General features: G+C 54.9%; 1 protein-coding gene across 6 annotated transcripts; it reads left to right on the top strand.

The window, feature by feature from the left end:
* Positions 1-106: 106 nt before the first annotated feature.
* EHBP1L1 (EH domain binding protein 1 like 1) lies at positions 107-27784 on the top strand. 6 transcript variants are annotated; one of them, XM_050960637.1, is made up of 21 exons: positions 107-321; positions 732-960; positions 6232-6289; positions 6442-6537; positions 7019-7072; positions 8401-8579; positions 9269-9420; positions 9953-9988; positions 10113-10226; positions 10520-10910; positions 11883-13875; positions 14589-14761; positions 14985-15033; positions 22305-23306; positions 24139-24208; positions 25781-25866; positions 25965-26085; positions 26518-26617; positions 26751-26824; positions 26929-27043; positions 27140-27784. In XM_050960637.1, exons 2-21 carry the CDS (start codon positions 857-859, stop codon positions 27225-27227), a joined length of 5055 nt encoding a protein of 1684 aa, XP_050816594.1. In that variant the 5' UTR covers positions 107-321; positions 732-856; the 3' UTR covers positions 27228-27784. The 6 variants fall into 6 exon arrangements, with proteins under 6 accessions (XP_050816594.1, XP_050816593.1, XP_050816595.1 ...); XM_050960636.1 differs by having other exon boundaries at positions 729-960; XM_050960640.1 differs by having other exon boundaries at positions 112-321; positions 729-960; positions 11883-11988.
* Positions 27785-27956: the final 172 nt, after the last annotated feature.

Below are 27956 nucleotides of genomic sequence, written 5' to 3'. Positions count from 1 at the left end.
CCTTTCGCCGCCTTCTGCTTCTTGTTTCGTCTCCGCGCAAACTTCCTGAGCTGGGCGAGCCCGGCCCAGCCCAGCCCAGCCCGGCCCAGCGCTCACCCCCGGCGCCCCGAGTCCCGGGGAGGGGCGTGCGGGATCCAGGAAGCGCAGACACGGCCGGCCGACGGGCGCTGGCAGCCTGGCACGGCTCCCTCGACTCCTCGTTCGCATTCGCCGGAGTTTTCCCTTCTCTCCGCGTCGGACTCGGACACGGGAACCGAGTTGGAACGGATCTGCCCGGCGTCTGGCCCGAGGGTAGAGAGCGGGACCGGAGAGACACCGGGGGTGAGAGCCAAGCGCCCTCCGGGATCGGGGTGTCCGGGACTGAGGGGGAGAGCCAAGAACCCCCCCCCCAGGGATCGGGGTGTAGGGAGGAGCCAAGACCGGCAGGGGGGCAGCCCAGCCTCCCAGAGATCAGGGTGTCTGGGGGGAGCCCAGCCCCCCAGGGATCGGGTGTCCGGGGGGAACCCAGCCCCCCTCAGGTGTCGGAGGGAAGCCCAGCCTCTCAGAGATCGGGGTGTCCGGGGAGAGCCCAGCCCCCCTAGGGATCGGGGTGTCCGGAAGGAGAGCCAAGCACCCCCTCGGGGTGTCGGGGGGGGGGGGGCTAAGCCAAGCCACCCGTGATTTTTCGGGGAGCCACGTTGGCTCAGTGCCTGCATCCAAGCCGTCGCCGCTCGGGTGTCGTTTTCCAGCAGCCTCGGGGTCTGGGACGATGGGTATCGCGGGGCATCGGCCGGGGCCGCGGGGGCAGCTGTGACCTGAGAGGCGCCTGGCCCGGCTCGGCGGGGGGCTGCTCCGCGGGACCCCCCCACGAGCCGCGATGAGCTCCGCGTGGAAGAGACTCCAGCGCGTGGGAAAACGCGCCTCCAAGTTTCACTTCGTGGCCTGTTACCAGGAGCTGATGGTGGAGTGCACCAAGAAATGGTGAGTGGGGCCAGCCCCACCCTGGGGCAGACACGGCCCGGCTCGCAGCCAGCCTGGCGTGGGGCACAGGTGGGCACGGGGACCCCAGGGTATTTAATGGGGCAGAGGTGCGTATGGGGGGACCCCAGGATACCTAAGGGCAGAGGTGGGCACCAGGGACCTCAGTATATCTAGTGGGAGAGAGGTGAGCATGGGGGACCCCAGGATATCTAAGGGGCAGAGGTTGGCTCGGGGTACCCCAGTATATCTAAGGGAGAGATTAGGAATGGGAGGATGAGGGGAGGATTTTTTTGGGGGACGGGGTTGTCACAGGGTGAGGGAAGCTCTTCTCAGCCTCTTCTTTTTGTTTATTAACATGAATTAATTAATTATGGAGGGGGCCAGGTACCTCTGGTGGGGGTATGTGCGGGGAATTAACTTTTTCTTAACTGACAGACCTCAATGGGGGACAGTTCAGCTATACACCGGGGCGGGGGGAGTCAGTTGGTTCACTCTGGGAATGTTTTTCCCCCTATTTTAGCCATAGGAAGGGAGCCCCCAAAATACTGTTGGGAGGGGTGACTGAGTGGGAGGAGCCCAGGTTGTTGTCATGGGGAAGCTGTCAAGGCTGGGCTGGAAGACGGGACACCCCCCTCCCCGGTCATGGTGAGAAAATGTGGGCATCTGGGGGAGGTTAAGGGTGGAAAGGGGTCAGTCCCCACACTCCAGTTTATAGTGGTTGAGACTCCCCCCTCCTACTCTGACCCCATGTTTCTGCTTTTACCCCAATGCTCTCCATTTCCAAATCTCCCCCCGTCCCCTGGTGAGACCAGCTCCGTAGCAGCTCCTGGGTCAGAGGGGGGCACCCTGGGGCTGGCCTCTGCACAGAGATGTGAGGAGGCCTGGTTCTTGTGGAGCTGGGAAGGGTGATTGTAGATTTGGTGAGTTGGGGGCAAAGTCTGTGGGACTTGGTTGATGCAGACTGACCCCCTCAGGCCCAGATGGCCAACCAGCCAGGGGTCTTCCCTCCCCCCCATGCCACCTGTGGAGGTGTCCCTCAGTCCACGCAGGGCTTGTGTGGGAGGGGAAATCTAGAGCTCAACCTAGGACTCAGAGACTAGTAGGAAGTAGGGGTGTCCCTCCAGGATGGGGGGCAAAGCAGAAGAATTGAGAACATGCTCTAGAACACAGGGATGGGCAGAAGGTTGGTGTCTCTCAAGGCTTGGAAAAGGGGCTGGGGCAGGAGGAATCTAGACTGTGCACTGGACCATGGGGAGTGACAGGTGGTGGTGGGGTTCATCTAGGATTGGGATATGGTTGGAGTCTAGAGCATGCTCTAGAACATGGAGATCTCTTCATTTCCTGTTTTAGCGGGTGAAGGGGGTGGCTAGAGCAGGAGACATCCGCTGTGGTTTAGGGGGAACCTAGAAGTGGAAAGATCCCCCTCTCCCAAGCTCTAGACTATCTCCATGAAAATGGGAGGAGCCAGCAGGGGAGAGAGTTTATGGGATTTTTTTTAAACTAAAATGACCTTAAAAGGGATTAATGGAAAAATGATAAATATTTAGTGACAGCAGCTAAAAATAGAAACAGGAGAGAGAGGGGGCCTGGAGTGCAGGGGAAGGGGGCAGAGAGACTGTAGGAAGAGTAGGCTTCTTGGGGCGGGGCAGGATAAAGGCCTCTCTTTGGGATTAGATTAGGGGCCCTTGCAGAGCAGAATGTCCCAACTGAGTCCCCCAGGCTCCTCCCCTTCCCTTCAAGTCCCCGCCCTCAAATGCTCCTTCCTCCCTCTCTGTGGTTCCTCCCCACAATCTCTCTCCCTCAGGGGCTCCTCCCCCTTTTCCCAAATGCCCCTCCCCTGTCCTCATTGTCCCTCCTCTTCCCCCCATGACCCCTCCCTGTTCTCCGGCCCCACCCTCATGCTTCCTCTCCTACTTCTCCTGTTGCCATGTGCCAGGGATTTCCCCCACCACGATCCCTGGATGGGGCCCAAAGCCCCAGTTCCTCTCTCCCCAGCCTGGTGGGTATCTCCCTGCCCACTGGGCTCTGGCTGCCCCCAGTCCAGGCCTGTGGAGAATTTAGGGGGGTATCAGGTTTCCCAGCAAGACACCAATTTAGCTCAGCACCTGCACAGATGCTCTGATCTCTGACCCCCTCCTGACAGAGCTAAATTTAGCCCCTTAGCCACATGCCCAAGAGGGAGGAAGGTGCTTGTAAACTGGCCCAGGTCTCAGAGCAATGCATCTGGCCAGGGGCTCAGGGCTGGAGTTGCAGGGGGCTGCAGGTTGAGAGTGAGGAGCATTGGCAGCTGTGAGGAGAAGCCCAGGGCTAGGATAGCAGGGGGCTGTGGGCCGGAAGCGAGGGGCACTGGCAGAGCTGTAGGTGGGGGAGCCCAGGGCTGGGCTAACAGGGGGCTGTGGGCTGGGAGCGAGGGGCACTGGCAGAGCTGTAGGTAGGGGAGCCCAGGGCTGGGCTAACAGGGGGCTGTGGGCCGGAAGCGAGGGGCACTGACAGAGCTGTAGGTGGGGGAGCTCAGGGCTAGGATAGCAGGGGGCTGTGGGCCGGGAGCGAGGGGCACTGGCAGAGCTGTAGGTGGGGGAGCCCAGGGCTGGGCTAGCAGGGGGCTGTGAGTCGGGAGCGAGGGGCACTGGCAGAGCTGTAGGTGGGGGAAGCCAGGGCTGGATTGCAGCTGAATTGAGAGGGGTGGCTGTGAGCTGGGACTGAGGATTTGCTACAAGATGAGTGTGTTTATATTTCCACCTCCTACAAGAGCTAAGAATACACTGCAATGGTCAATGTTATGACAGTGCTAGGATGGGGGAGGGGTGCCTCCTGGGTGTCCTGGCAGGGCTCAGACATTCTGGCTAGCAGGAGGTTTAGAAACTCCTGGGTGGGTGGTTGTGAAGGTGCCAGGTTGGATGGGCCCATGGGTCTGCTCTGGGGCTGCCCACTGACCTTGGGAGGGTGACAGAGTGATGTCTGTGGGTTGGAGGTGAAGGGCCTTGGCTGAGATTCTAGGAGAGGGGGGACCCTGGGAATCAGTGACAGCATCGGGGTGGGGGAGGGAGACTGTGACTGACACAGACAGATGGGGAGTTGACCTGTAGATGCCATAGCACTGCAGGCCAGCCCAACCCCTCTGGGAGCCCAGGGCTGGGATAGGAAAGGGCTGCAGGTCAGGACTGAGGGGCACCGGCAGAACTGGGGTGGGGGAGCCCTGGGGCTGTGTGGTGGATGCAGGGGAGGCTGGGCCCTGTTCACTTGTATCCACCTGCTGTCAGGATGTTCCCAGCTTTTTTTCATATTGTAAGTGGTGATGCTGGGCGATGGACTGTGTAAATAAACAGGGTGAGCTGCCATTAACCCCACCCATCTGGTCAGAAATTTCCCCCAGACATTGCCTCCCTGCCCCCCTAGCTCACAGTCAGCTAGAGCAGCAGTGACACCCCCCACTCTGCCAGCCACTGACCTGTGGCCAGAAACTCCCTGTACAGTTGGTGAGTCAAATGCCGTGTCCAGTCAGCAGTGCTACAATGTGATAAACCCACTGGCAGCCAGTGCCCTCCCCAACAGCTTGGCAGCATCCCACCTTAATAGCCCCTGCGCCCCACCCCAGAGGCAGCTGCATCTCAGCCTTGTGTGTGGGATCCTTGGATAAACAGCCCCGTGCCCTTCCCCTCGGGTGGGTGCATCTCAGACTGGTGCATAGGGGCTGCAGAGGAGTTGAGGTAACCTCACATCCAAGCATACTTTGGAAGTGTGTCTCAGTCAGCCAGGGCCAGGCTGCATACGCAGAGTTTCCAGAACGTCCCTTTGCTGTAACAAGAAGCCTTCAGCTCTTCCCTGGTGCCTACAAGCCAGGAATTCCAGCCTTTACAGCCTGTAATGAATTACACCACTTTGCAGCCCTATCTGTATCCCGGCTAGGGAGTTAGCAAACTGGGACACACACAGACTCACCCAAGGTTGTGCAAAGGATCTGTGGCACAGCCAGGAATGGAACCCAGAAGTCCTGATTCCCAGTCCCTCCCTACCCACCCCTTTCTCTAACCCTCCAGACCACTCCCCTCCTAGAGCTGCGGATAGCACCAGGATTCCTGATGCCTGCCCAACTCCCCCACTCACCCCAACCCCTAGACTCTATTCCTCACAATGTCTGCAGCCTTTGGGGCGTATGAGTGCAAGCAAGAGCCAGCCACACCCCAGGGCCTGGCCCACGTGGCTGTTAAAGATATAGAGCAAAATGTCTCGGAGCCAGAAGCTCTGATGTCAAGGGGTGAAGTAGAGGCATTGGGTGAGGGAGGGGGGTGTCTGGCATCCCTCAAGGACTATGACACAGGCCTCAGACTTCTGGCTCAGACAGTAGCCTGCAGGGAGAGCTGGGCTGGGATCCCCACACTCCTTGGCGAAGTGAACCATGGCGTCCACGCCTCCTGAGTAAACACCCCGTCTGCCGTGTCCAGGCAAATGCAGCTTCTCTGGGCTACAGAGTAACTCACTGGTTTGTACCATGCTAGTTCTGGCTGCTCCTACCTGGACTCGGGAGACTCAGCAGCAGGGAGCAGGGTGGGGAGTCTGTGGGGGGCGCTTTCCCCTGGCAGTCACGGCTGACCCCAATGCCCCAGTGTGGTGCTGTGCAGCAAGGGGTGCATGCCCCTTGCATTCACTGCTGACCCCAATGCCTCAGTGTGTTTTTCTCTCCAGGCTCCTTCCTCCAATCCTTATCTCTTTCTGCCCCAGTGTCTCTCACTCAATGTGGGGTGAGCAGGGGGTTCAGGCTGCGCCACACCCACCCAGCAGCCAGGCAGGGAAGATAAAAACTCTCCCCACCCAGCTCTGCAATGTGCTGCTCTGTGGGCAGCCCAAACTGGGAACAGTGTTCCAACCTCTAGCCCCCACGCCCCTCCCAGAGCTGGGGTAGAACCCAGGTGTCCTGACTTTTGGTCAAACCAGGGGGGTTACTAGGTGGATGGGGCCATTGGTCAGATTTGGGGAGAGGGAAGTGAGGGATATTGGGTTAGATGGACTCCTACTTCCAGGGCCTAGGCAATGAGCAGGAGAGTCAGTGGAGCTGCACAAAGGGGGGCAGTTCTGGGGGCAGGCAGAGGGGTGAGGGGGGGAAGCTTTTCCATGGAACAGGTGGTGAGGGGCAGATGGTGGGGCTGGGACCTGGGTCACCTGCTACCCTGATCCCAATGGAAAGGGTTGTGGAGAAGGTCCTTGGGAGCTTATTTTGTCTTCCTCCCCTCCCCTCCGAATTTGTTCATTCGTTCCCTCCGTCTTACCTCACAGGCAACCGGACAAGCTGATCGTGGTTTGGACCAGGAGGAACCGACGTGTCTGCTCCAAGGTGGGTGGATTCAGGATGCCCTCTCTGTATGGGGGCCAGCTCTACTGCAGCCCCGTGGTCGGGGGACTAGCTGGCTTGGGAGGCAGGGAATGGAACATGTGGCTGTTCCCCCTTGGGGCGTGAGCTCTGATCTGGCTGTTTGTGTTCTGCAGGCTCACAGTTGGCAGCCAGGGATCAAGAATCCGTACCGAGGGATGGTTGTGTGGATGGTGCCAGAGAACGTGGATATAATGGTGACGCTGTACCGGGTATGGCAGCTGCCGCTCACAGAAGCACGCTGTTGTGCGCACATGCTCATGCACCCCTTTGCACTGACCTGTGTTCTTACACTGGCCTGTACACTCCGGCACAGGCACTTTTACCATCACACGAATGGCTCTTACCCAGATGTGCGGCTCTTCTGTGGTTGGGCCGCCGTTTGCACAAAAGCACTGAGGCGTGTTCCCTGGCTCGCGGTTACACACCAACTCACAGCCTCCCAAGCACTGCTGTGTCCGTCCGCTCCTCTGTATACCTGTGGGTGCACATCGGGCACTCACACTTGCAGTTACACACCCATCTGCACACCGCTGCATGCAGTCTCGCCGGGCTGGCATACGCTCAGGCTTCCCTTCGTATGATCCCGACAACACACCCACACTAGCACCCTTGCATATAACTCCCCCCATCCCCCAGTGCAACAAACAGTGCAAAGCCCCTCTCACCTTCTGCCCCGTCCCCCCCCCACAGGACCCCCACATGGAGGAGTATGAAGACAAGGAATGGACCTTTGTGATTGAGAACGTACGTCCAGGGAGAACCAGAGCGTGGTAACTCAGGGCTGGACGACTGCGGCCAGCCAGGACATGGGATCTTCCATCGCAAAGCCATGCAGGGCTGCCAAGTGCAGCTGCCTGTGGGGTGGTGTGACGCTTCCCAGGGCTCCAGGGCTAAGACACACCTCCCCACTCCCTGTCCTTAGCATGAGGGACCCTTGTCTGTGTCTGTCGGGGCCCAACTCCACCAGTCACAGGCAGCATGAGCACCCCCCGGCCGACGTTATCTCTCTGCAGGCTAGCAACAGGCCCACTCTAGCCGCCAGCCCTGCAAACATCTCTCTGAGTGCCCAGGCCCTGCTCCACTGGCCACTCCCAGTGTTCGCTGATACGCTGCTCCCGGGAGGACAGGACGCCCCGGCTGAGATCACCACTCTGTGTAACACAGCACTCAGCCATGCGCCTAGTGAAACCAGGCGTCAGTTTAATGAACAAAGACTAGAGTCTCAAGAAATAGCAAGTGATGGTGTTGGGAACAAACAGTAAACTCATAACTTCCCCTCTGGAGCCTAGACTTACCTAGCAAGTCACTTTCCTGTCTAATGAAGAGTAGCTCCCCCAGAGTCTTCCTCCCACTGTGTAACAGACAGGCTGGCTGTGCCCCTCTGTTCGAAAGAGGATGCCCCCGGCTGCTTGTCTTTCCCTGGCTGCATATTTCTTGTAGAGTTTAGCAAACTTTTGATTAGCTTCAGGCATAGACAGTAATGCTAATAGGGTATCTGCCATGCAGGATGTGCCACACACAGGAGCAGACAGGGGAGAAGCGTCTCTTACCTCCTGCTGTTTGTCACCTTCCGGTGACCAGCCCCAATTCCCAGACCGTAAGAATATAATTGCTATTGTAGATACACAGATCCTGAAATAATATCTGTATGTACATTTTGCAATGATTATGACGACCAGTGGGCTACTGGCTTTTAGTAGAAACCTCATCTGCCACCCTTTGGTGAATCGTTGTGCATGTACCAGACCCAGGGGATCTCTGTAGCCCCAGGCATCCCCTCTCCCAGTTGGCACCAAGAGCTTGCTAGGTCACAGCAGCCATTTAACAGCACAGAATCTGTAAAGGGGACAGTGTAGCTGAGGGAAAGGTGGGAAATCAGGATTCCTGAGGTCTATCCCCATCTGTAACATGGCAGTGGTGTCTAGTGGTTAGAGTGAGCGGGGCCTGGGAGTCAGGACTCCTGGGTTCTCTCCCTAGCTGTGGGAGTGGAGTGGGGTCTAGTGGTTTTAGGGTAAGGGAGGCTGGGAGTCAGGCCTCTCCCTTAGCTCACAGTGCTCACTCCCTCTTTCCAGGAGTCCAAGGGGCAGCGGAAGGTGCTGGCCTCGGCCGATGTTAACCTGCAGCGCTTTGCCCGCCCCACGCCTGCCCAGGCCGAGCTGAAGCTGAAGTTGAAACCGCGCTCGGTCAAGGTGGTGGCTGCCACGCTGCAGCTCACGCTGTCCTGCGTCTTCCTGCGTGAGGGCAAAGCCACGTGAGTTCTGTCAATAACGTGGGGCCTACGGAAACAGGCCTGTCTGGGAGCAGCAGTGTCCTTTGGCGAGGAGGGGGAAGGGCATGGAGGGACTCAGGCTTGCACTTCCCTCTCCATGCTGCTCTGACGGGGGGGCAGCGCGGGGCTTGGCCCAAAGAAGGGCTGGGCAAAGAGCAAAAGACTTGGCTGAGGATGAGTGCCCTTGGAGGCCATCCTGGTGCAGGTAGATGGCTGCCTGAGGGCGACTATCTTGGCATGGCTGCAGGGGAAGAGGGTGGCACAGGCAGCCATCTTGGCGTGGGCGAGGAGGGTGGCAGGGGGCAGCCATCTTGGTTAGAGGGTCTCTCTGGGCGGCCACGTTGGCACCACTGTTGAGGAAGTGGCTGGTTTAGAGAGGCCACCTTGGCAGTTTGTAATAGCAGGACATCCGGCCACCTGGCCACAGTTGGTGCATCGTTTAAATAGTCCCCTCCCCTGTCAGTAAGGGCCACAGAGGTGGGGGTGGGGCTGCCCTCGCCTGTGGCTTAGGAGAGCCCCATGTTTCCAGAGGGATGGTGTAAATGGTTCAAGGGTCACCACAGGCTGGAGGGGGGAAGGGAAATGGGGCTGCACTGTCCCACCTTACCGTGACCCCCTTGCCCTGTGGCCCCACAGACGGTTCCCCCCTTACGCCATGCCTTGCCCCTCAGGGATGAGGACATGCAGAGCCTCGCCAGCCTCATGAGCGTCAAACCCAGCGACGTCGGCAACCTGGATGACTTCGCCGACAGCGATGAGGACGACGAGGCAGCCAGGAGGGTGCAGCATGAGGATGGGAGCAGCCAGGGCACAGCGCCAACAGGTGAGGCCAGCCAGCCTGTCCTGAGCCCCCACCCCGCATCGGCCCTGCTGGTGCCCCTCACTCCCGACCCCAGCCACCTGCTATGCCAGCCCTGGGCTCCCCCGGATACAGCTCTGCTGGTGCCCCTCACTTCCGACGCACAGCCACCTGCCGTCCCAGCCCTGGGATCCCCCACCTACAGCTCTGCTGGGGCCCCACAGACCTGTCCCACAGCTCCCTGCTTTCCCACCCTGGTCCATTTGTAATTGCGGTTTGCCCTGGTTGCTGCTTGGTGGGGTTCCCTCGGCTCCACTATTGCTCCTGATACTAGCTTCTAGTGTCTCTTTGCCTTCCAGCAGGGGGCAGTCTCTAGGCTTCTCTTTGCTGGGGGGCAGTGACTGAGGTCCCGTCTGTCCCCTGGGACTGGCAGTTCTGTCCCCACTCCCCGGGGCAGCTGTGCTGTCTTGGGGTTGGTCATTCTCTCTCTCTCTCTCTCTCTCCTGTCTGTCTGTCCCCACCACTTTTGGCTGTCTATCTGTGTCCCACACTGTAGGTTTCATTCAGACCATACTGCTGGGCTATTTCACAGGTAGGACCATTCCGCCAAATGGGGTTTGGGGCAGGTGGGGTGCAGAGCAGGCAGCAAACTGCTACATCTCTCTCTCTTTCTCTCCTTGCTGCCTTCCACATTCTCTCACTCCCTCCCACCCCAGACACGTCACGAGAGCTCAACACTCTTGCTGAGGAAGAGGAGAATCCCTCGGCTCCAGGGACCAGCAGGGCAGCAGCTGGGAGAGCAACTCCCCATGGGACACCCCGGGAGGCAGGTAAGTCAACAGTGTGTGCAAGGGCCCTGGGCTGGGCAGCAGGACTCCTGGGTTCTGTCTGGGAGGGGCACAGGGTCTAGTGGTTAGAACAGGGGCGGGTTGGGAGTCAGGACGCCTCGGTTCTAGCCCAGCCCTGGGAAGGGAGTGAAGTCTAGTGACCTGAGGAGAGGGAGAGTCTAAGAGCTTCCCACCAACTCCCTCAGGGCAGGGATATGGGGAAGTTCTGTCTAGTTGTCACCCACTTCCATTGCCCCCCATCTCTGACTCCTGGGATCCTCTCTCCTCTCCTGCAGGCTCTGCCAAGGAGGAACCCGTCCGAGTGGCCGACACCCCAGATGCCCCCCTGAGGGACACCCCCCACTCAGCCCTGGAGCTGGTCCTACAGGGAGCAGCACCCTCCCCTCCCCCAGAGTTGATGGCCCCCCCCCCAGTAAGTGGTGCAGGCCAGGCCGGGAGGGCTGGGCAGAACATGGCAGCCGGTGGGAAGCCAATGGGAGCTGCAGGGGCTGTGGAACCAGGCGCTAAGGGGGAGATGGGGGCCCAAGTCCCGGATCAGGCCCACAAGCCAGGCACAGACCCTTCCCAGGAGACGGGACGACATGATGGCAACCCCAGGGCTGAAGAGGAGGAGAAAGCAGCAGCCTTGATGAAGCAGCCGGCATCAAGGAGTGACACCAAGGGCAGGTGAGTCTGGAGCCCTGGCTTTTATCCTGGCTGTGGGAAGGGTGTGGAAATCTAGTGGTTAGAGCACGGGGCTGGGAGCCAGGACGCCTGCGTTCTGTCCTGGTTCTGGGAGGGAGCGGTGTCCAGTGATTGGAAGTAGCAGGCAGGGGCGGTGTGGGTGATGGCGTTGTGGTGGGAAAAGGTTAGTGCCCAGCTGCTTATGGATAAACCCAGCCACCCAGTGTTGGTTTTGCTTCTGCCTTCAGGAGGTTTACCAGTCCCCTCCCCTCCCCTCCCCTGCTCAGGGAAGAGAGCATGTTCCCACCCAAGGAGGAAGCCGCATTTCTCCTGCCCAGGAAGGGAGCTGCAGGCTGGGCTGCCAGCTCTGACCCTTCTAGAGGGGTGGGGGAAGGGACGCAGCTGGCGCTGCAGGAAACTGCTGTCCCTACTGAGCTGAGCAGATTAACAAAGGAGGAAGTTTGGGTTGTGTGGCAAGGAATGGGACATGGGGCCTGTCCCTCTAGGGGGCGCTGGCTGTGATCCAGCACCAGGATGGGGGACTGGCAGGCTCAGAGGGGTGTGAAATAGGGCATGTCCCGTCTGGGGGCGCTGGCTGTGATCTGACCCCATGGTGGGGTGGGCTGGCTCGGAATATCCCAAAGCTGCTCATCTGTGCTGAGGAACTCCTGTGTTTAGCGGACATTTTCAATATTCCAAGTGGAGTGTAGAGAGAGTGGGGTCTGTGGGTTGGGGGTGGTGGGGCTGGACGCCAGGACTCCTGGGTTCCATCCCTGGATCTGGGGGGTAGGGTGGTTAAAGCAGAAGGGTTCAGGGAGTCAGGATGCCTGGTGTCTGTTCCTGGGCCTTTCAGTCCCCATGCTGAGAAGATTGGGCTCATTGTCAAGTTTGGAGGATGAGAAATCCCCCCAGAAGGCAGCTCTGCCCTCACGATGAGACCAACTCCCCTTCTGTCCCCTTTGTCCCTCCCTCCAGGCCCAGTGACATCTGGATGCCCCGGGCGGAGAGCCCTGTCCCTGCCCCACGGCGTAAGAAACCCCTCCTGCCAGAACCCACTGCGCCCACAGCTCCACCCCCCGAGGTACCCTCTATCCAGAGATGCCAATGGGAAGGTGCCAAACTGCCTCCCTCCCAGCTCAAATTGGGAGCAGCGAAGTCAGAGCAGGGCCCTCGACCTGCAGCCTCTCTGCCTGTGCCAGTGGTGCCTGCCAGGGTCCGTCTAGCCCGGCCTAGGTCAGCAGAACTGCCAGTCCGGCCGAAGCCGCTGCCCCGGCCCCGGAGGGACAGGCGGGCCCGTTCGGCGTCTCCGGGCGTCTCTGTAGTGATGTACCTCCATGAGGATGCACCAGGACCTGCTGTTGTTGCTGGGGAGGGCATCGGCCTGGCCAGGAGCGGCTTTGGGGCGGGTGTGCCCTCGGCTGCTGCGCTGCTGGCCGTGTCGTCTGTGGTGGGGCTGCCCCCAGTGCCGTGGGGCAGGCAGGAAGAGAAGGCAGCAGCAGATGCTAATGTTTGGCCAAGCGTCGGGGGTGCTGTTTCTCCTGTGGTGGTGCCCCTCAAAGAGGAACAGGGCAGGGTGACAGGAGAGGGTCTCAGGGGGGCGTCCCATCTGGAGAGGCTGACAGCAGATGCGGCAGCCGGGAAGGATGCTGGGGGAGCTGCTGTGTGTGTCGGGGGAGGAGATGCAGCCTCTCTGATGGGCCCCCCCAAGCCTTGGAGGTATCGGTCAGAAAATGTGGTTGGAGAGGGTGCCAAGGGGGCATCCAGAGTGGTGATGAAGGCGATCCCAGGCCAGTTGGAGAAGGGCAGGCTGGAGGAGCCAACGGAACGGGAGAACTGCAGGGCAAACAGGAAGGCGTGTGGGGGCACTGCTCAGAGCGTAGCAGAAGTTGTGCCCTCGCTGGAGAGGCACAGAACAGAGCTGGTGGGGCAGGAGGATTCTGGGCGAGGATTCTGGCCAAGCCCAGCACCAGACCTGGTTCGTGCAGCGACGCCCCCCCAGCTGGAGCAGCGCAGGGCAGCAGGAGAGAGACCTAGAGCAGCATCCCAGCCAGAGAGGCCAGGAGCAGAAAGGGCAGCTTGGAAGGACGCTGCGGGGGCTGCTGTGCAGGGAGGGGCAGGTGATGCACCGTCTCTGATGGCCCCCCCCAAGCCATGGAGGTGTCGGTCGGAGGATGTGGTGGGACAGGGTGCTGGGGAGGTGCCCAGTAGTGTGATGAAGGCAGGAGCAGGAGACGGACTGTGGAGGGTAATCCCGGCCGGGCCAGAGTGGGGCAGGCTGGAAGGGGCAGGGGGCGAGGCGGCTAGCGAGCCGGGTGGCGGTGCGGTGCACTCAGTAACAGCCCCCCTGCCTGTGGAGGCCCCAGCCTGGCTGGAGAGGGGCAGGCTGGAGGAGGCAGGGAGAGAGGCAGCTGGCAGGCCGTGCGGAGGTGAGGCGCAGTCAGTAGTAGTGGACGCCCCATCTCTGGAGGCTTCTGCCCAGCTGGAGGGCGCCATGGAGAGCCCAGGAGCCGACGGTACAGTCTCCGGGGGTGCCACCCCCAGCACACCTGAGCCCCTGCTGGAGAGGGCTGGGCCGGAGGATGCAGCAGGTTCCAGAGAGTGTGGTGGGGCTGTGGGCTCCCTGCCCAGCAAGGAGGATGCCAGTGGGGCAGGGCGCCCTCTGGAGAAGCAGTCAGGGCTCTGCACAGACAAGCTGACCACCTGCATCGGCCCAGGAAGGAGCAGCAGACAGGCTGCAGCCCTCGCACTGATGCCTCCCCAGGATGCGCCCATCCTGGGCCCCCCATCCCCCTTCGCTGAGCCTTACATCTCACAGTGCCGCTTCACTTTGAGCCTCCCGCCCACCCACCCTTCCCGGGAGAGGAGTGCCAGCCCATCATCCAACGAGGGGACCCAGGCGTCCGGGCGGGAGCCATCTCCCCCGCCCTGCGGCGCTGCCCGGGATAGCGTAGGGCAGGAGGCCCCCCAGGTAGGGACAGCGAATGCTTGTGCCCCCCAGCCCTGCCAGCTGCCATGGCTGCCTGCCCGCCCTTGCTTCCAACTAATCCTAGGGGCTGTGTGTATGGGGGGGGGGCTGTGGAAGGACAGACAGACTCACAGCATTGCTACAAGGATAAAGCCTTTAAATGGGATGTGTGGAGGGGATAAAACTCATTGTGGGCTAACTGCCTCCTCCCCTTTAATTGGGGCTGAGGATAACACCTGGAGATGGATCCTCAGAGCCCACAGACCCCTGACTAACCCCCTCCACCTTATTCTGTGACCCACAGACCCCTGCCTGCATCCGGCTTGCTCACTGTGCTGCATGAGGGTGGCTGGATCCCAGCTGCCAGTGAGCCCTCGGCCAAGCCCCGCCAGGAGAACACCCTTGCCTAGCGGAAGGAAAGGGAGGGTGCAACAGCCAGGACTTGGCCGAGTCTTTGTACCATATAGCCCTAGCCCTTCACTCCTGGCTGCCATGGGGTAAGGGGGTGGCTTGGTGCCTGTCGGTGTGAGGGATCCCTAATCATGGGGGAGGTCCTGGTGACAGGTGGTGGTGTTGGGGTTATGCAGGCAGGAGAATGGGGGAGCCAGGAGGGCAGTATGGCTGGCCAGTGCTGGTGTGGGCGTGCTTTGCCTGGTGTGGGGTGATCCAGCGCATCCCTGACCCATATCCCACCCCATCCCCTATTTATCTCCTAGGAGGAGCCTCCAGCAACCAGCCCAGGTCTGGTCAGCTGCAGCCAGTCACTGCTGGAATGGTGCCAGAACATCACGGCCGGCTACCGGGGTGTCCGGGTCACTAACTTCACCACCTCCTGGCGCAATGGGCTGGCATTCTGCGCCATCCTGCACCACTTCCACCCAGAGAAAATGTGAGTCCTGGGGCTGAGGGGCAGTGCGGGGAGTTGGGGCTGGGATAGCAGGGGGCTGCAGGTCAAGACTGAGGGGCACCAGGAGACGTGTGTGTTGTGGGGGAGGCCATGTCTCGGTATGGAGGGGGGGCGTGTCTCTGAGAGGCGAGTGGGGTGGGGACTCAAGAGACCCCATTCACTAAACAGGATCTATCTTTGTCATGTCTGTCTGCCCCCTCTCCAGCAATTATGAGACACTGGACCCTCTCGCTATCAAAGAAAATAACAAGCTGGTAAGTTGGGGACCCTGGCAGATGGTGGGGAAGGAAACTGTAAGAACATGATACTGACTCAGCCCAATGGTCCATCTAGCCCAGTAGCCTGTCTTCTGACAGTGACTGGTGCCAGATGCTTCAGAGGGAATGAACAGAGCAGGGCAATTTACCAAGTAGTCCCTCTTGTGTTCAGTCCCAGCTTCTGGCTGTCAGAGGCTTAGGAACACCAGGAGCATTGGGTAGCTTCCCTGACCATCTTGGCTAATAGCTATTGAGGGACCTATGCTCCATCAGCTTATCAAATTCTTTTTGAGTCCAGTTATACCTTTGGCTTTCACAGCACCCCCGGCAATGTGTTTCACAGGATGACTGTGTGTTGCATGAAGAAGTTCTTTCTTGTGTTTCTTTTAAACGTGCAATCTATTGATTGAATGACCTATGTCATTGGTACCCCTCCCAACTGTTATGCGAAGGGGTAAATAACACTTCCTTTTTCACTTTGTCCACACCAGTCATGATTTTATAGTCCTCTATCACATCCCGCAGAGCCATCTCCGTTCAAAGCTGAACAGTCCCAATCTTTTTAATCTCTGCTCATACGGAAGCTGTTCCAGCCCCCTCATCATTTTTGTTGCCTTTCTTTTTACCTTTTCCAATTCTAATTTTTTTGTTTTGAGATGGGGTGAAGAGAACTTCATGCAGTATTCAAGGTGTGGGCATACTATGGAATTATATAGAGGCATCGTGCTATTTTCTGTCTCATTATTTATCCCTTTCTTAATGATTCCCAACATTCGTTAGCTTTTTTGACTGCTGCGGATGTCAGAGATGTTTTCAGAGAACTCTCCACAATGACTCCAAGATCTCTGTCTTAAATGGTAACCGCTAATTTAGACCCCATCATTTTGTATGCATAGTGGGGATCATGTTTTCTAGTGTGTGTTATTTTGCATTTATCAACATTGAATTTCATCTGCCATTTTGCCAGACACCCAGTTTTGTGAGATCCCTTAGTAGCTCTTCACAGTCTGCTTTAGGCTTAACTATCTTGAGTAATTTTGTATTGTCTACAAACGTTGCCACTCTCACTGCTTACCCCCTTTTCCAGATTATTTATGGCTATGTTGAACAGATCCTTGGGAGACCCCACTGTGATGGGATCCCCGGGATGCAGCCTGGGACTGTGAGACTGCTGTGCCCCCTGAACTCTCTCCAACCTGGGCTGTCTCTCACAATGCCTTGCTAGTGACCAGCAGAAAACCCCTTCAGGTGCTGTTATCACTCAGCATGTGGAGCCCCACACCCAGCTAGATTGCATGAATGCTCCCAGAGCCACTCATGAATCACGCAGAGAAAGGCACCAGCCAAATCCCCTCACCTTAGGGTGACCAGATGTCCTGATTTAATAGGGATAGTCCCGATATTTAGGGCTTTTTCTTATATAGGCTCCTATTACCCCCCACCCCCTGTCCCGATTTTTCACACTTGCTGTCTGGTCACCCTACCCCAGCTCCCAGAATTGTACCCCAGGAATATATCGTCTTGCACTGCTCAAGATGAGCAAGCAGATTTATTAACTGGTTCACCACTTCATCAATGGAAAGTGGATACACACCAGCCTTTTCAAACCTGAGCAGATTTACCAAACACTTCATACAAAGTCACTGCTAAAGAGAAACAGTAAAACAAATTTATTGACTACAAAAGATAGATTTTAAGTGATATTAAGTAATAGGCAAAAAGTCAGAGTTAGTTACCAAAAGAAATAAAATATAAGCACGCAGTCTAAACTCTCAACCCTATTAGACTGGGCAACATCTAGATTAAGCAGTTTTTTTCACCCCACTGGATATTGCAGTTCATAGTACACAGATTTCACACTTGAAATCTGGGCCAGTCCCCTCAGTTGGAGTCTTCAGTGTCCTTGTTGATTGCAGTGTAGGTGGGTGAAGGAGAAAGGCCCAGCATGGGCCTCCTATGTTCGGTTTTATACCCTCAGTCTATGTGCTTGGAAAACACAAGTCCAGGCATGTCTGGGGTCATTGCAGAGTCTCCCGGCAAGGCTGGGCAATTCCCTGGTGTGGCCTCATGCAGGAGAATTGTAGCTCCCTTGCTGGACAATGGTTGTTGATGGGTTGTTTGTCATGCCACCCTGGTGTTGGTTACTTTCCTTGCTCTTGCCTCTGGGGAGCTAGTATCTGACTGAGTCCCCAATTTACAGCATGTTTTACTGACAACCATACAACACAATTGTCATGACTTCATATACATTAATTATACACATATATGGATAGAGAAATGACTTTCAGCAGATCATAACCTTTCCCTTGATACCTTACAAGGCATGCTTTATATGTAAGATCGTGATTATGTAAAAATGAGAAATATGGGGGTTCCAGGATGCTCCCCCAAGGTATAAAATGTCACAGCCACTGTTTACCTCTCTCCACTGTGAAAACTGACCATCTATTCATACCCTTTGTTTTTTAACCAGTTACCAAGCCATGAGAGGACCTTCCCTCTTATCCAGTGGCAGTTTATTTTGTTTAAGAGCCTTTGATGAGAGACCTTGCCAAAAGCTTTTTGAAAGTCCAAGTACACTATATCCACTGGATCACCCTTGACCACATTTGTTGACCCGCCTCAAAGAATTCTAGTAGATTGGTGAGGCATGATTTCCCTTTACAAAAGTCGTGTTGACTCTTCTGCATCATATGTTCATCTATGTGTCTGATAATTCTGTTCTTTACTATAGTTTCAACCAATTTGTCTGGTACTGGTGTTAGGCTTACTGGCGTGTAATTGCTGGGATTACCTCTGAAACCTTTTTTAAAAATCAATGTTACAGTAGCTATCCTCCAGTCATCTGGTACAGAGTTTGATTTAAGTGATGGGTTACATACCACAGTTAGTAGTTCTGCAATTTCATATTAGAATTCCTTCAGACTTATTACTGTTTAATTTATCAGTTTGTTCCATAAACCTCCTCTATTGACACCTCAATCTGGGACAGTTCCTCAGATTTGTCACCTAAAAAGAATAGCTCAACTGTGATGATCTTCCTCACCATGGGCAGCATGTATGTTCCTCCTCAAACAGCCCGGTGTGACCCTGCCCATGCTCCACCAGGAAGGCCCCTTCCTGTTTGCCTGTCTCCCTTGGCCCCAGCCCAGGCAGGCTGCTCATCTTCAGGGAAGCATGCTGGGTTTGGAACTAGGGTGGTTGCAGCTGGCCTGTGGCCAGGACTTGGGGTGGCTGGGGCTGCGCTGGGGGAGGGGTGTGTGTGCCGGCACTGGGTTTGCGCGCCCTGTGCTCAGGGTGGCTGCAGGTGCTGGGGCCTGGGGGCTGTGTGCTCCCCACTCAGTACTCGGGGACTGGGGGACCATGCATCACCCACCCGGCGTTTGGGGGCTGGGGGAGGCATGTTCCACTGGCCTCCCCACCTACAGCTTGAGAGCTGAGGGGGAGTTTGCACACTTCCCAGCATTCAGGGGTCGGGGGGTGCCACCCGCTGCACGCTCAGAGGGGCAAGGGGGACTGCATGCCGCCTGCCTAGAATGCTGGGGGTGAGGGGGACTAGCCCATGTTCCTCACATCCTTTGCTGTGAAGATTGATGGAAAGCATTCATTTAGCTTCTCTGCATTGGCCTTGTCTGCCTCGCATGCCCCTTTAGCACCTCGATTGTCCAATGGCCCCACTGATTGTTTGCCAGGCTTCCTGCTTCTGATATACTTAAAAAAAAGTTATTAGTTCCTTTCTATTTTCCTCAGTAGGATTTGACTTCCATTTTTTAAAAGACGTATTTTGTCTCTAACCACCTCTTTTACTCTGTTGTTTAGCTATGGTGGCATTTTTTGGTTCTCTTGCTTTTTTTTTTTTTAATTTGGGATATACATTTTGTTTGAGCCCCTATTATGGTGTTTTCAAAAAGTCTCCATGCAGCTTGTAGGCATTTCACTCTTGTGACTGTTCCTTTTAATTTCCATTTAACTAGCCAAATTTTTGTGTCATACCCCTTTTGAAATTAAATGCTACCTGTGGTGGGTTTCTTTTGTATTCCACTCCCCCACAAGGATGTTAAATTTAAATATATTATGGTCACTATTACCAAGTGGTCCAGCTATATTCTCCTCTTGGACTAGATCGTGTGCACCACTTAGGACTAAATCAAGGAATTGCCTCTCCCCATGTGGGTTCCAGGACTAGCTGCTCCAAGAAGCAGTCATTAGTGGTCTCTAGAAATTTTATCTCTGCATCCCGTCCTGAGGTGACATGTTCCCAGTCAATATGGTGATAGTTGAAATCCCCCATTATTATTGGGTTTTCTGTTTTTGTAGCCTCTCTAATCTCCCTGAGCATTTCACAGTCACCATCACCTTCCTGGGCAGGTGGTCAGTATATTCCGAGTGCTATCCTCTTATTATTCAAGCATGGAATTTGCCATAGAATCTCTATGGATAGACTGTTTGGTGCATTTAAGATTTTCCCTATATTTGATTCTATGCTTTCTTTCACATATAGTGCCACTCCCACACCAGCACAACCTACTCTGTCGTTCCTATATATTTTGTACCCTGGTATTACCGTGTCCCATTGATTATCATCATTCCACCAAGTTTCTGTGATGCCTATTGTATCAGTATCCTCATTTAGTTCCAGGCACTCCAGTTCACTCATCTTAATGTTTAGACTTCTAGCATTTGTGTACAAGCACTTACACAATGTGTCAATATTCAGTTGTCTGCCTTCATGTGATGTAACTGAATGGGACCCTCTTTCCTTTGACTGACTTTCTTCAGTTCCTGCCTGTACTTTATCAACTTCTAGTCTCGCCTCCTTACGAGGACATAGAGAATCTCCATTAATAGATCCTCCCCTAAGGGATGTGTCTGTCCGAACCCCGTACTCCTCCACACTGGTCGGCTTTCCCTCAGCCCTTAGTTAAAAACTCCTCTTCCACCTTTTTAATTTTACATGCCTACAGTCTGGTTCCATTTTGGTGTAGGTGGAGCCCATCCTTCCTGTATAGGCTCCTCCTTTCCCAAAAGGTTCCCCAGTTCCATATAAACCTAAACCCCTCCTCCCTACACCATTGTCTCATCCATGCATTGAGACCCTGCAGTTCTGCCTGTCTAACTGGCCCTGTGTGTGGTACTGGAAGCATTTCAGAGAATGCTACCTTGGAGGTCCTGGACTTTAATCTCTTATCTAGCTGCCTAAATTAGGCCTCCCAGACTTCTCTCCTATCCTTCCCTATGTCATTGGTACCTACATGTACCACGACCACCGGCTCCTCCGCAGCACTGCATGAGTCTGTCTGGATGTCTCAGGAGGTCCGCAACCTTCACACCTAGCAGCCAATTCACCATAGAATATTAGGGGACCGCCAGGGTCATCTAGTCTAACCCCCTGCCAAGATGCAGGACTTGTTGTGTCTAAACCATCCACAACAGACGGCTATCCAGCCTCCTTTTGAAAACCTCCAGCGAAGGCGTTTCCACACCCTACGGAGGCATCTGTTCCATTGTCCTACTGTTCTTACAGTTAGGAAGTTTTTCCTGAGGTTTAACTGAAATCTGCTATGCTGTAGTTTGAACCCTTTGCCTCTTGTCCTGCCCTCTATAGGAAGAGAGAACAACTTGTCTCCATCTTTTTATGGCAGCCTTTCAAGTATTTGAAGACTGCCATCATATCCTACCTCAATCTCCTCTTTTCTAAACTAAACATACGCAGTTCCTTCAGCCTTCACTTGCATGGCTTGCATTCCCTTTGATTATCTTTGTTGATCACCTCTCGATCCTTTCTCCACGTCCTTTCTATACATTGGTGACCAAAACTGGACACAGTACTCCAGCTGAGGCCTAACCAGTGCTGAGTAGAGAGGTACTATCACCTCTCGTGACTTGCATGCTATGCCTCTGTTAATGCAACCTAAAATTGCATTTGCTTTTTTTCAACAGCATCGCATTGCTGACTCGCATTGAGGTTGTGCTCCACCACAACTTCCAGATCCTTCTGAGCAGTGCTTTTGCCAAGCCAGTTATCCCCTATTCTGTATTTGTGCATTTGTTTTTTCTTCCCTAAATGAAGCATCTTTCATTTGTCTTTATTGAATTTCATTTTGTTCTCTATATCCCAGTTGTCCAATTTATCGAGATCCCTCTGAATCTTAGCTCTATCCTCCAAAGTATTGGCAACCTCCCCCCCCACCCTTTTTGTCATCTGCAACTCTGATCCGTATGTTCTCTGTTCCTACATCCCTGGTCATTAATAAAGACGTTAAACTATACCGGGCCCAGAAGAGCAACTGTGGAACCCCACTTGAGACCGCCCTCCAGTCCGACATCATTCCATTCATAGTTACTCTTTGTTGGCAGTTGTTTACCCAATTATGTATCCACTTAATGGTAGTTCTGCCGAGACCACATTTCTCCAGCTTATCTATCAAAATGTCCTGTGGGACTGTGTCAAAAGCCTTGTTGAAGTCCAGGTATATTATGTCTATCGCATCCCCCACGTCCACCAAACCAGTTACCCTGTTAAAGAAGGAAGTGAAGCTGGTTTGGCATGATTTGTTCTTGGTAAATCCTTGCTGGTTGCTAGTAATCACCCCTTCATCGTCCAGGTACTCGCAAATTGAATGTTTTATACATTGCTCTAGTAGCTCTCAGGTATCAATGAATGGTCTGTAGTTCCCCAGCTCTTTCATTTTCCCTTTTCTACGTTAGCCCTCCTCCTGCCTTCCAAGATCTCTTCTGTCATCCATGAGTTTGCAAATATTATTGCCAGTGGCGCCGAGATTTCTTCAGCTAATTCCTGCTGTACCCTGGGGTGAATAGCATCCGGCCCCGCTGATTTGAATTCAGCCAAATGTGGTTCTCCTGGTCATCACAGAGCCAGCCATCTATATTTCTAATAATCAAATCCCCAGTTACTATTACCTGGCTCTTCCTATGAACAGGAGTCCACTCCCCTGAAGAGAACGGAGGAGCTGTTCTGGGTTGGGGAGACTCCCTCCCCTGGGGTTAGGAACTCCCCACCATGGGATGGAATGCAAGCCATACGAGTGAAGGCTGAAGGAGTTGTGTATGTTTACTTTAGAAAAGAGGCACTTGAGGGGGGACATGATGGGAGTATAGGCTGTGGTGTATGTGGCCTGGTGATCAGAGCACATAGGGGCTGGAGGGATGACCATGGGGCGTCAGGACTCCTGGGTCCAATCCCTAACTCAGGGAGGGGGCTGAATATTGGGGTTAGTCACATACCCTGGTTTGTCCCCTCCCCCCAGGCCTATGATGGCTTTGCCTCCCTGGGCATCTCGCGGGTGCTGGAACCGGCCGACATGGTGTTCCTGACGGTGCCCGACAAACTCATCGTCATGACCTACCTGTGCCAGATCCGGGCCTTCTTCACGGGCCAGGAGCTGAACGTGGTGCAGATCGCCAACCACAGCAGTCAGAGCACCTACAAGGTGGGCAAGTTCGACTCGGACCCCGCCTTCTCCATTGACCCTGCCCGCTTCTATGCCGAGCGCTTCCAAAGTGCCACTAGGGGGCACGAGGAGCCTGGGAGCACTGCCCCTGCTGCAAGGGATGATGGGAAGGCAGCAGCCAATAAAACTGTGACAGGAGGAACTGAATTGGCCAAGAAACTGGAGGCAGAACTCACCGCCCCAAAGGATGCTGGGACTGATGCCAAGATAGGTGATGCAGAGGATGCTGGGAAAGTGACTGTAAATGGCACCATATCCCAAATAGCTGTGCAATCAGAGGTGGAGCCCTCTGTCACAAAGGATGCTGGGAAGGTGCTAATCAATGATGTGACAGCCAAGCCAGCTATAAGTCCAGAGGCAGAGCCACCTACCCCAAAGGATGGAGGGAGCAAAGCCGCAAAGGATGCTGGGAAAGCATTGGTCAATGGTGCAAGGTCCCAATCGGCCAAGAAACCAGAGGCAGAGCCTCTTGCCCCAGAGGATGCTGGGAAGGTGCCGGCCAATGGTGACAAGAAGCTGGTGCCCCCTCCACGGCTGAAGCGTCAGTCTGTACGGAACGGGGAGGCGCCGGACCAGGCCGAGCGATCCCTGCAGCGCTCGCTCTCCACAGGCAGCCAGGGTCCTGTGGCCCCACCACGCTCCCATGGCAGCAAGTCGGGCTTCTCCCACGTGCGTGATGCAGACCTGCTCAAGAAGCGGCGCTCGCGGCTCAAGAGCGAGTCACTGTCTATGGATGAGGGGGAGGCGGGCGGCCCCCCAGGGGAGACATCACGGAGGAGGTCTGATTGGCTAGGAACGGTGAGTGGGGAACGGGAAGGGACTCAGTTATTGCAGGGTTTCTCCAGGGCACTGCTTTGTTGTTGTAGGGTCTGCATGCACTCGTTTGTTATGGTAGAGTCTCCCAGGAGCACTGGGTTGTTATTATAGAGTAGCTCATAAACAGCATACATCAGGGGTAGGCAACCTATGGCATGCATGCTGATTTTCAGTGCACTCACACTGCCCGGGTCCTGGCCACCGTTCCAGGGGGCTCTGCATTTTAATTTAATTTTAAATGAAGCTTCTTAAACATTTTTAAAACCTTATTTACTTTACATACAACAATAGTTTAGTTATATATTATAGACATAGAAAGAGACCTTATAAAAACGTTAAAATGTATTACTGGCACGCGAAACCTTAAATCTGAGTGAATAAATGAAGACTCGGCACAGCACTTCTGAAAGGTTGCTGACCCCTGGCATACATAGTCCTAGTATTTATGAAAGACCCTCCCTCCTGGGATACTCTAATAGCAACCTGGCACATGCAGCCCCATGAGTCCTTTCAGTAACCAATTAGCATGTACAACTCTAGCAATTTATGATTATAGGGTCTCTTGGGGCTGTATGCACAAGTTTATTATTGTAGGTTCTCCTGGGAGCATTGGCTTGTTTTTGTAGGGTGTCTCGTAAATACTAGGGCTGTGCATACTGGTTTGTTATTGTAGGGTCTCTTGGGGGCACTGGGGTTATGCTGTGCAATTTGTTATTGTAGACTCTCTTGCGGCTGCATAGACTGGTTTGTTATGGTAGGGTCTCATGGGAGCTGGTTTATTATTGTAATGTCCCCTATCCCTTTTGTCTACCAGGATGACCGTGAAGGCATGATGACCCCCAAGGCAGGACCCCCTGCTTCCGCCAGGACTCAGCAGCCCCCAGGTGAGCCTGGGTTTTCTGTAGGGTCTGCCTTATTTAGCAGCAACAGTTTTTGGGGCAAAGGGGCAATATGGATCCTTAAGGGGGAGCAGCATGGTTGTGTTAATTTTGACACACTGCAGGCCCAGAGTGTCCAAGGTGTTAGCAGATCCCTGTCACTGCACAACACGAAAGTGGTAACCCAGGCTAAGGGTGTGGAATTCAGAGACCTCAGCCTGCTTATTTCCAGGGCAAATATTCCATTAAAAATCCCTTTAACCTTGTATTGAAAAGACAGAAAAAGAAAGGATGGGAGTTACCAGGGTGGGGTCCCACAAAATGGGGTGAGTGGGCGACAAAATGGCAGATGAAATTCAGCATTGATAAGTGCAAGGTAATGCACACACAAAAATAACCCCAAGTACGCATGTCTAACAATGGGGGTCTAAATTAGCTGTTACCCACAAGAAAGAGATCTTGCAGTCACTGTCAAGAGTTCCCTGGAAACTTTAGCTCAGTACACAGCAATGGCCGAAAAGGCTAGCGGGCTGTTTGGAATCATTAGGAAAGGGATAGAAAATATCATAATGCCACTATACAAATCCATGGTACGTCCACACCTTGAATAGTGTGTTGGGTTCTGGTGTCAAAAACGATCGAGTGCCACTGGAGGGCTGGAAGGATGATCAAAGGGACAGAACAGCTTCCATATGAGGAGAGGCTACAAAGATAAGGGCAGTTCAGCTTGGAGAAGAGACACCTAAGGGAGGATAGGATAGAGGTCTAGACAATCATGCATGGTGAGGGAAAAGTGACTTGAGAAGTTTTATTTACCCTTCCTTAAATACAGACATAGAGTCACCTGATGAAATTGATAGGCAACAGGTTTAATCCAGCCAAGAGGAAATACTTTCTTACACAACACACAATTAACCTGTGGAACTCATTGCCGTGGGATTTTGTGATGGTCAAAAGTAGATCCATATTAAAAACCGAACAAGGTAGTTCATGGAGGACGAGTCCATCAATGGCTACTAGCCAGGGTGGTCGGGACTCGACCCTCTGTTTGGGGCAACCCTGAACATCTGCTGGTAGCAGCTGGGATTCAGCTGGAGCTGGCAGAGATGGTGACATCAGCTGAGTCCCTCTCTCTGGCCCCGGGCATCCCTCAGGATTAGGATGAAGGAGGCACCGTGGTGTGGTGCTGCCTCCTCCAGTCTCAGGAGTCCACAGGGGTGGCAACCATGGTGGGGAAACTTGCTTCTCCTTCCTGGCCACAGTCATCCAACCAGCTGGTCTCCAGTCCCCTCTGTGTTTTGGCCACCGCTTAGGCCTGATTTCCAGCACCCCAATGTTGGCCCATTGCTTTCCGGGCTCACACTCCTCATTTGCCAGACACAATTACCATACAGTAGCTGCCCTCTGCTCGGAGTAGTTGTGTCTGTTTCCCTGCTGCACCTTTGCCCCTCAGCAGCTCTTGTTCACACCCCAATAATTACAACAGGGCCTCCACCACCAGGGGGGAGCTGGGGAATGGGGTTTAACTGCCTCTCATGACCCCAATCTAATTGCCTCTCTCTGTCTTCTCCCCCACAGAGACAGCCCCCTCCTCCAGTACTACCCCCCAGGAGCCGTCCCAGGATCCCAGCAAGGAAACGAGCACCGCAGAGGAAGAGGTGCCGGTAAGGATGGGTAACTGGGGGAGATGGTGGAAGGGACGGGGACACAGGGCCTTTCCCCTTGAGGGGGCGCTGGGTCTGACCTCCTGCCTCCCTGGCAGCGGTTCCAAGACACTAGCCAGTATGTGGTGGCCGAGCTGCAGGCGCTTGAGAATGAGCAGAAGCAGATTGATGCCCGGGCAGCCGTGGTGGAGAAGGAGCTGCGCTTCCTCATGGAGTCAGGTGCTGTGTCGGGACACACACAACAGCTCTGCGGGTGCTGGGACTAGTGATCATCAGGCGCTGTCCTGTGCCCTCACCCCTTCCAGCATTGTGGCCTCTTAGTACCATCTGCTGGCGGCTTCTGGAACTGCTCAGGACCCCTTGGTGATGAGCCCCTCATGGGGTGGGAGGGGGGGGAATGTGCTCTGTATGGATGTCCTATCATCTGTGTTGCTGCCCTGCCACCTCCATCTGGGCTTGAAGGGAGCGGGCTATTAACAGGGGTGGAGAGAAGTTGGGGAATGCACCAAAGGATGACCCCATCCCATCACTGGGCCATGCTCACCCTCCCACCATCAACGCTCACTACTGCACTGCCACACAGGTGCAAATGTCACTTGCTGGTTCCTGCTGTGTACTCACACCTCACTCCTCCCCCACCCGCCATTACAGGCACAAACCAGGCCCAGGAGGAGGAGCTGATCCAGGAGTGGTTCACACTGGTCAATAAGAAGAATGCACTGATCCGGCGCCAGGACCAGCTGCAGCTGCTGTGAGTGATCCTGGGGGGAGGGTGGTGGCTGGGCTTTTGGTGATCATCCAAACCATGCGGGGGAGAGAAGAGAATGTGTAACCTTGGGACTGACACACCCCCCACACACATTTTCTCCTCCTCCTCCTCCCAGGATGGAAGAGCAGGACCTGGAAAGACGATTTGAGCTACTGAGCCGGGAGTTGAGAGCCATGTTAGCTACTGAAGGTGAGGGCTGGGCCCCTGAGAGCAAAGGGGACTGGGAGTCTGTGGAAGGGGCGGGGGGCTCTTGCTCTGGGCTCTCAGCTGAGATATCTCTCTAACCTCTGAAGACTGTCTCAAGACAGAAGCCCAGCAGAGGCGGGAGCAGCTCCTATTGGAGGAACTGGTGTCGCTCGTGAACCAGCGGGATGAGCTGGTGCGAGACCTGGACATCAAGGAGAGAATGTGAGTCTGGGCATGACTTTCAGGTCAGGCGTTTGAGGTCAGGCGTGGTACCCTAAGTTTTAACTTGCATTCCCCCTTCCACCCTTCTCCTCACAGAGCCTTGGAGGAAGATGCCAGGCTGCAGCGGGGCCTGGAACTGCGACGGCGCAAATACAGCCGCAAAGATAAGTGCCGCATCAGCTAAGAGGCAAACGGCCACTCCACAGTCCTTGTCAGTGTCCTGTGGCTGGGATACTACCCAGGATGCCTGCCTGCCTCATAAAGGGCTCAAAGGTTTGCCTGCTGCTGCTGTTACCTCAGTGCCTCACTGTGTTGCCCCTTGTACATTTTGCTGGTTTCCCTTCCAGTCTGGCCCTCCTCTAGGACAGATGCCGTTTCCCAGCCTTCTCCAATGAATGCCAAGGGTAGCACAGGGAGCCTGGCTGTCCCCTATGGCAGAGGGAAACAGTCTACTGGGGGCAGGGTGGGACTATTTATTTTTGTGTGTGTGAGAGACTTTGTTCAGCTGGGTGTCCCTTCCCCATCCTGTCAGCTGCCATTTCACAGCCAAGTTGTTGGGGTTTTATCATGGTACAAAAAGTTGATGTGGGTTTAGGGAGAGCAGAAAACAGAAGTGCCTTGACAGTGCCATCCAGCCATGTATTGTAATGGCAAGTTTCAATTCCTTGTTCCCTGGGTATTTGCACTAATTTGTAACTGTTTGAAATATGAAATAAAGAGATGTGAAAGAAAGCCAACTCATACACTGGTGCAACTGAGTTGTGTATAACAACTGCACTCAAAAGGAGTCAAAATTTCCAGAGACCTGCTACATAGATATCGATGTAGCAAATCCTCTGATCTATACACAGTATAGTCCAGTGGCTCTCAAACCTTTTTTTACTGGTGACCCCTTCCACACAGCAAGTCTGAG

Source organism: Gopherus flavomarginatus, chromosome 6 (genome assembly GCF_025201925.1).
Source record: "Gopherus flavomarginatus isolate rGopFla2 chromosome 6, rGopFla2.mat.asm, whole genome shotgun sequence".
In the NCBI taxonomy this organism is placed as follows: Eukaryota; Metazoa; Chordata; order Testudines; family Testudinidae; genus Gopherus; species Gopherus flavomarginatus.
This window is presented reverse-complemented; position numbering and strand designations above follow the sequence as displayed.

What these genes read in the sequence shown, in the direction of transcription:
- EHBP1L1 (XM_050960637.1), top strand. Translation starts at nt 857, where the DNA reads ATGAGCTCCGCGTGGAAGAGACTCCAGCGCGTGGGAAAACGCGCCTCC. An exon ending in ACTGCTGGGCTATTTCACAG is followed by an intron (nt 9,989 to 10,112) that starts GTAGGACCATTC and finishes CTCCCACCCCAG; the next exon opens with ACACGTCACGAGAGCTCAAC. An exon ending in CCGCAGAGGAAGAGGTGCCG is followed by an intron (nt 25,867 to 25,964) that starts GTAAGGATGGGT and finishes CCTCCCTGGCAG; the next exon opens with CGGTTCCAAGACACTAGCCA.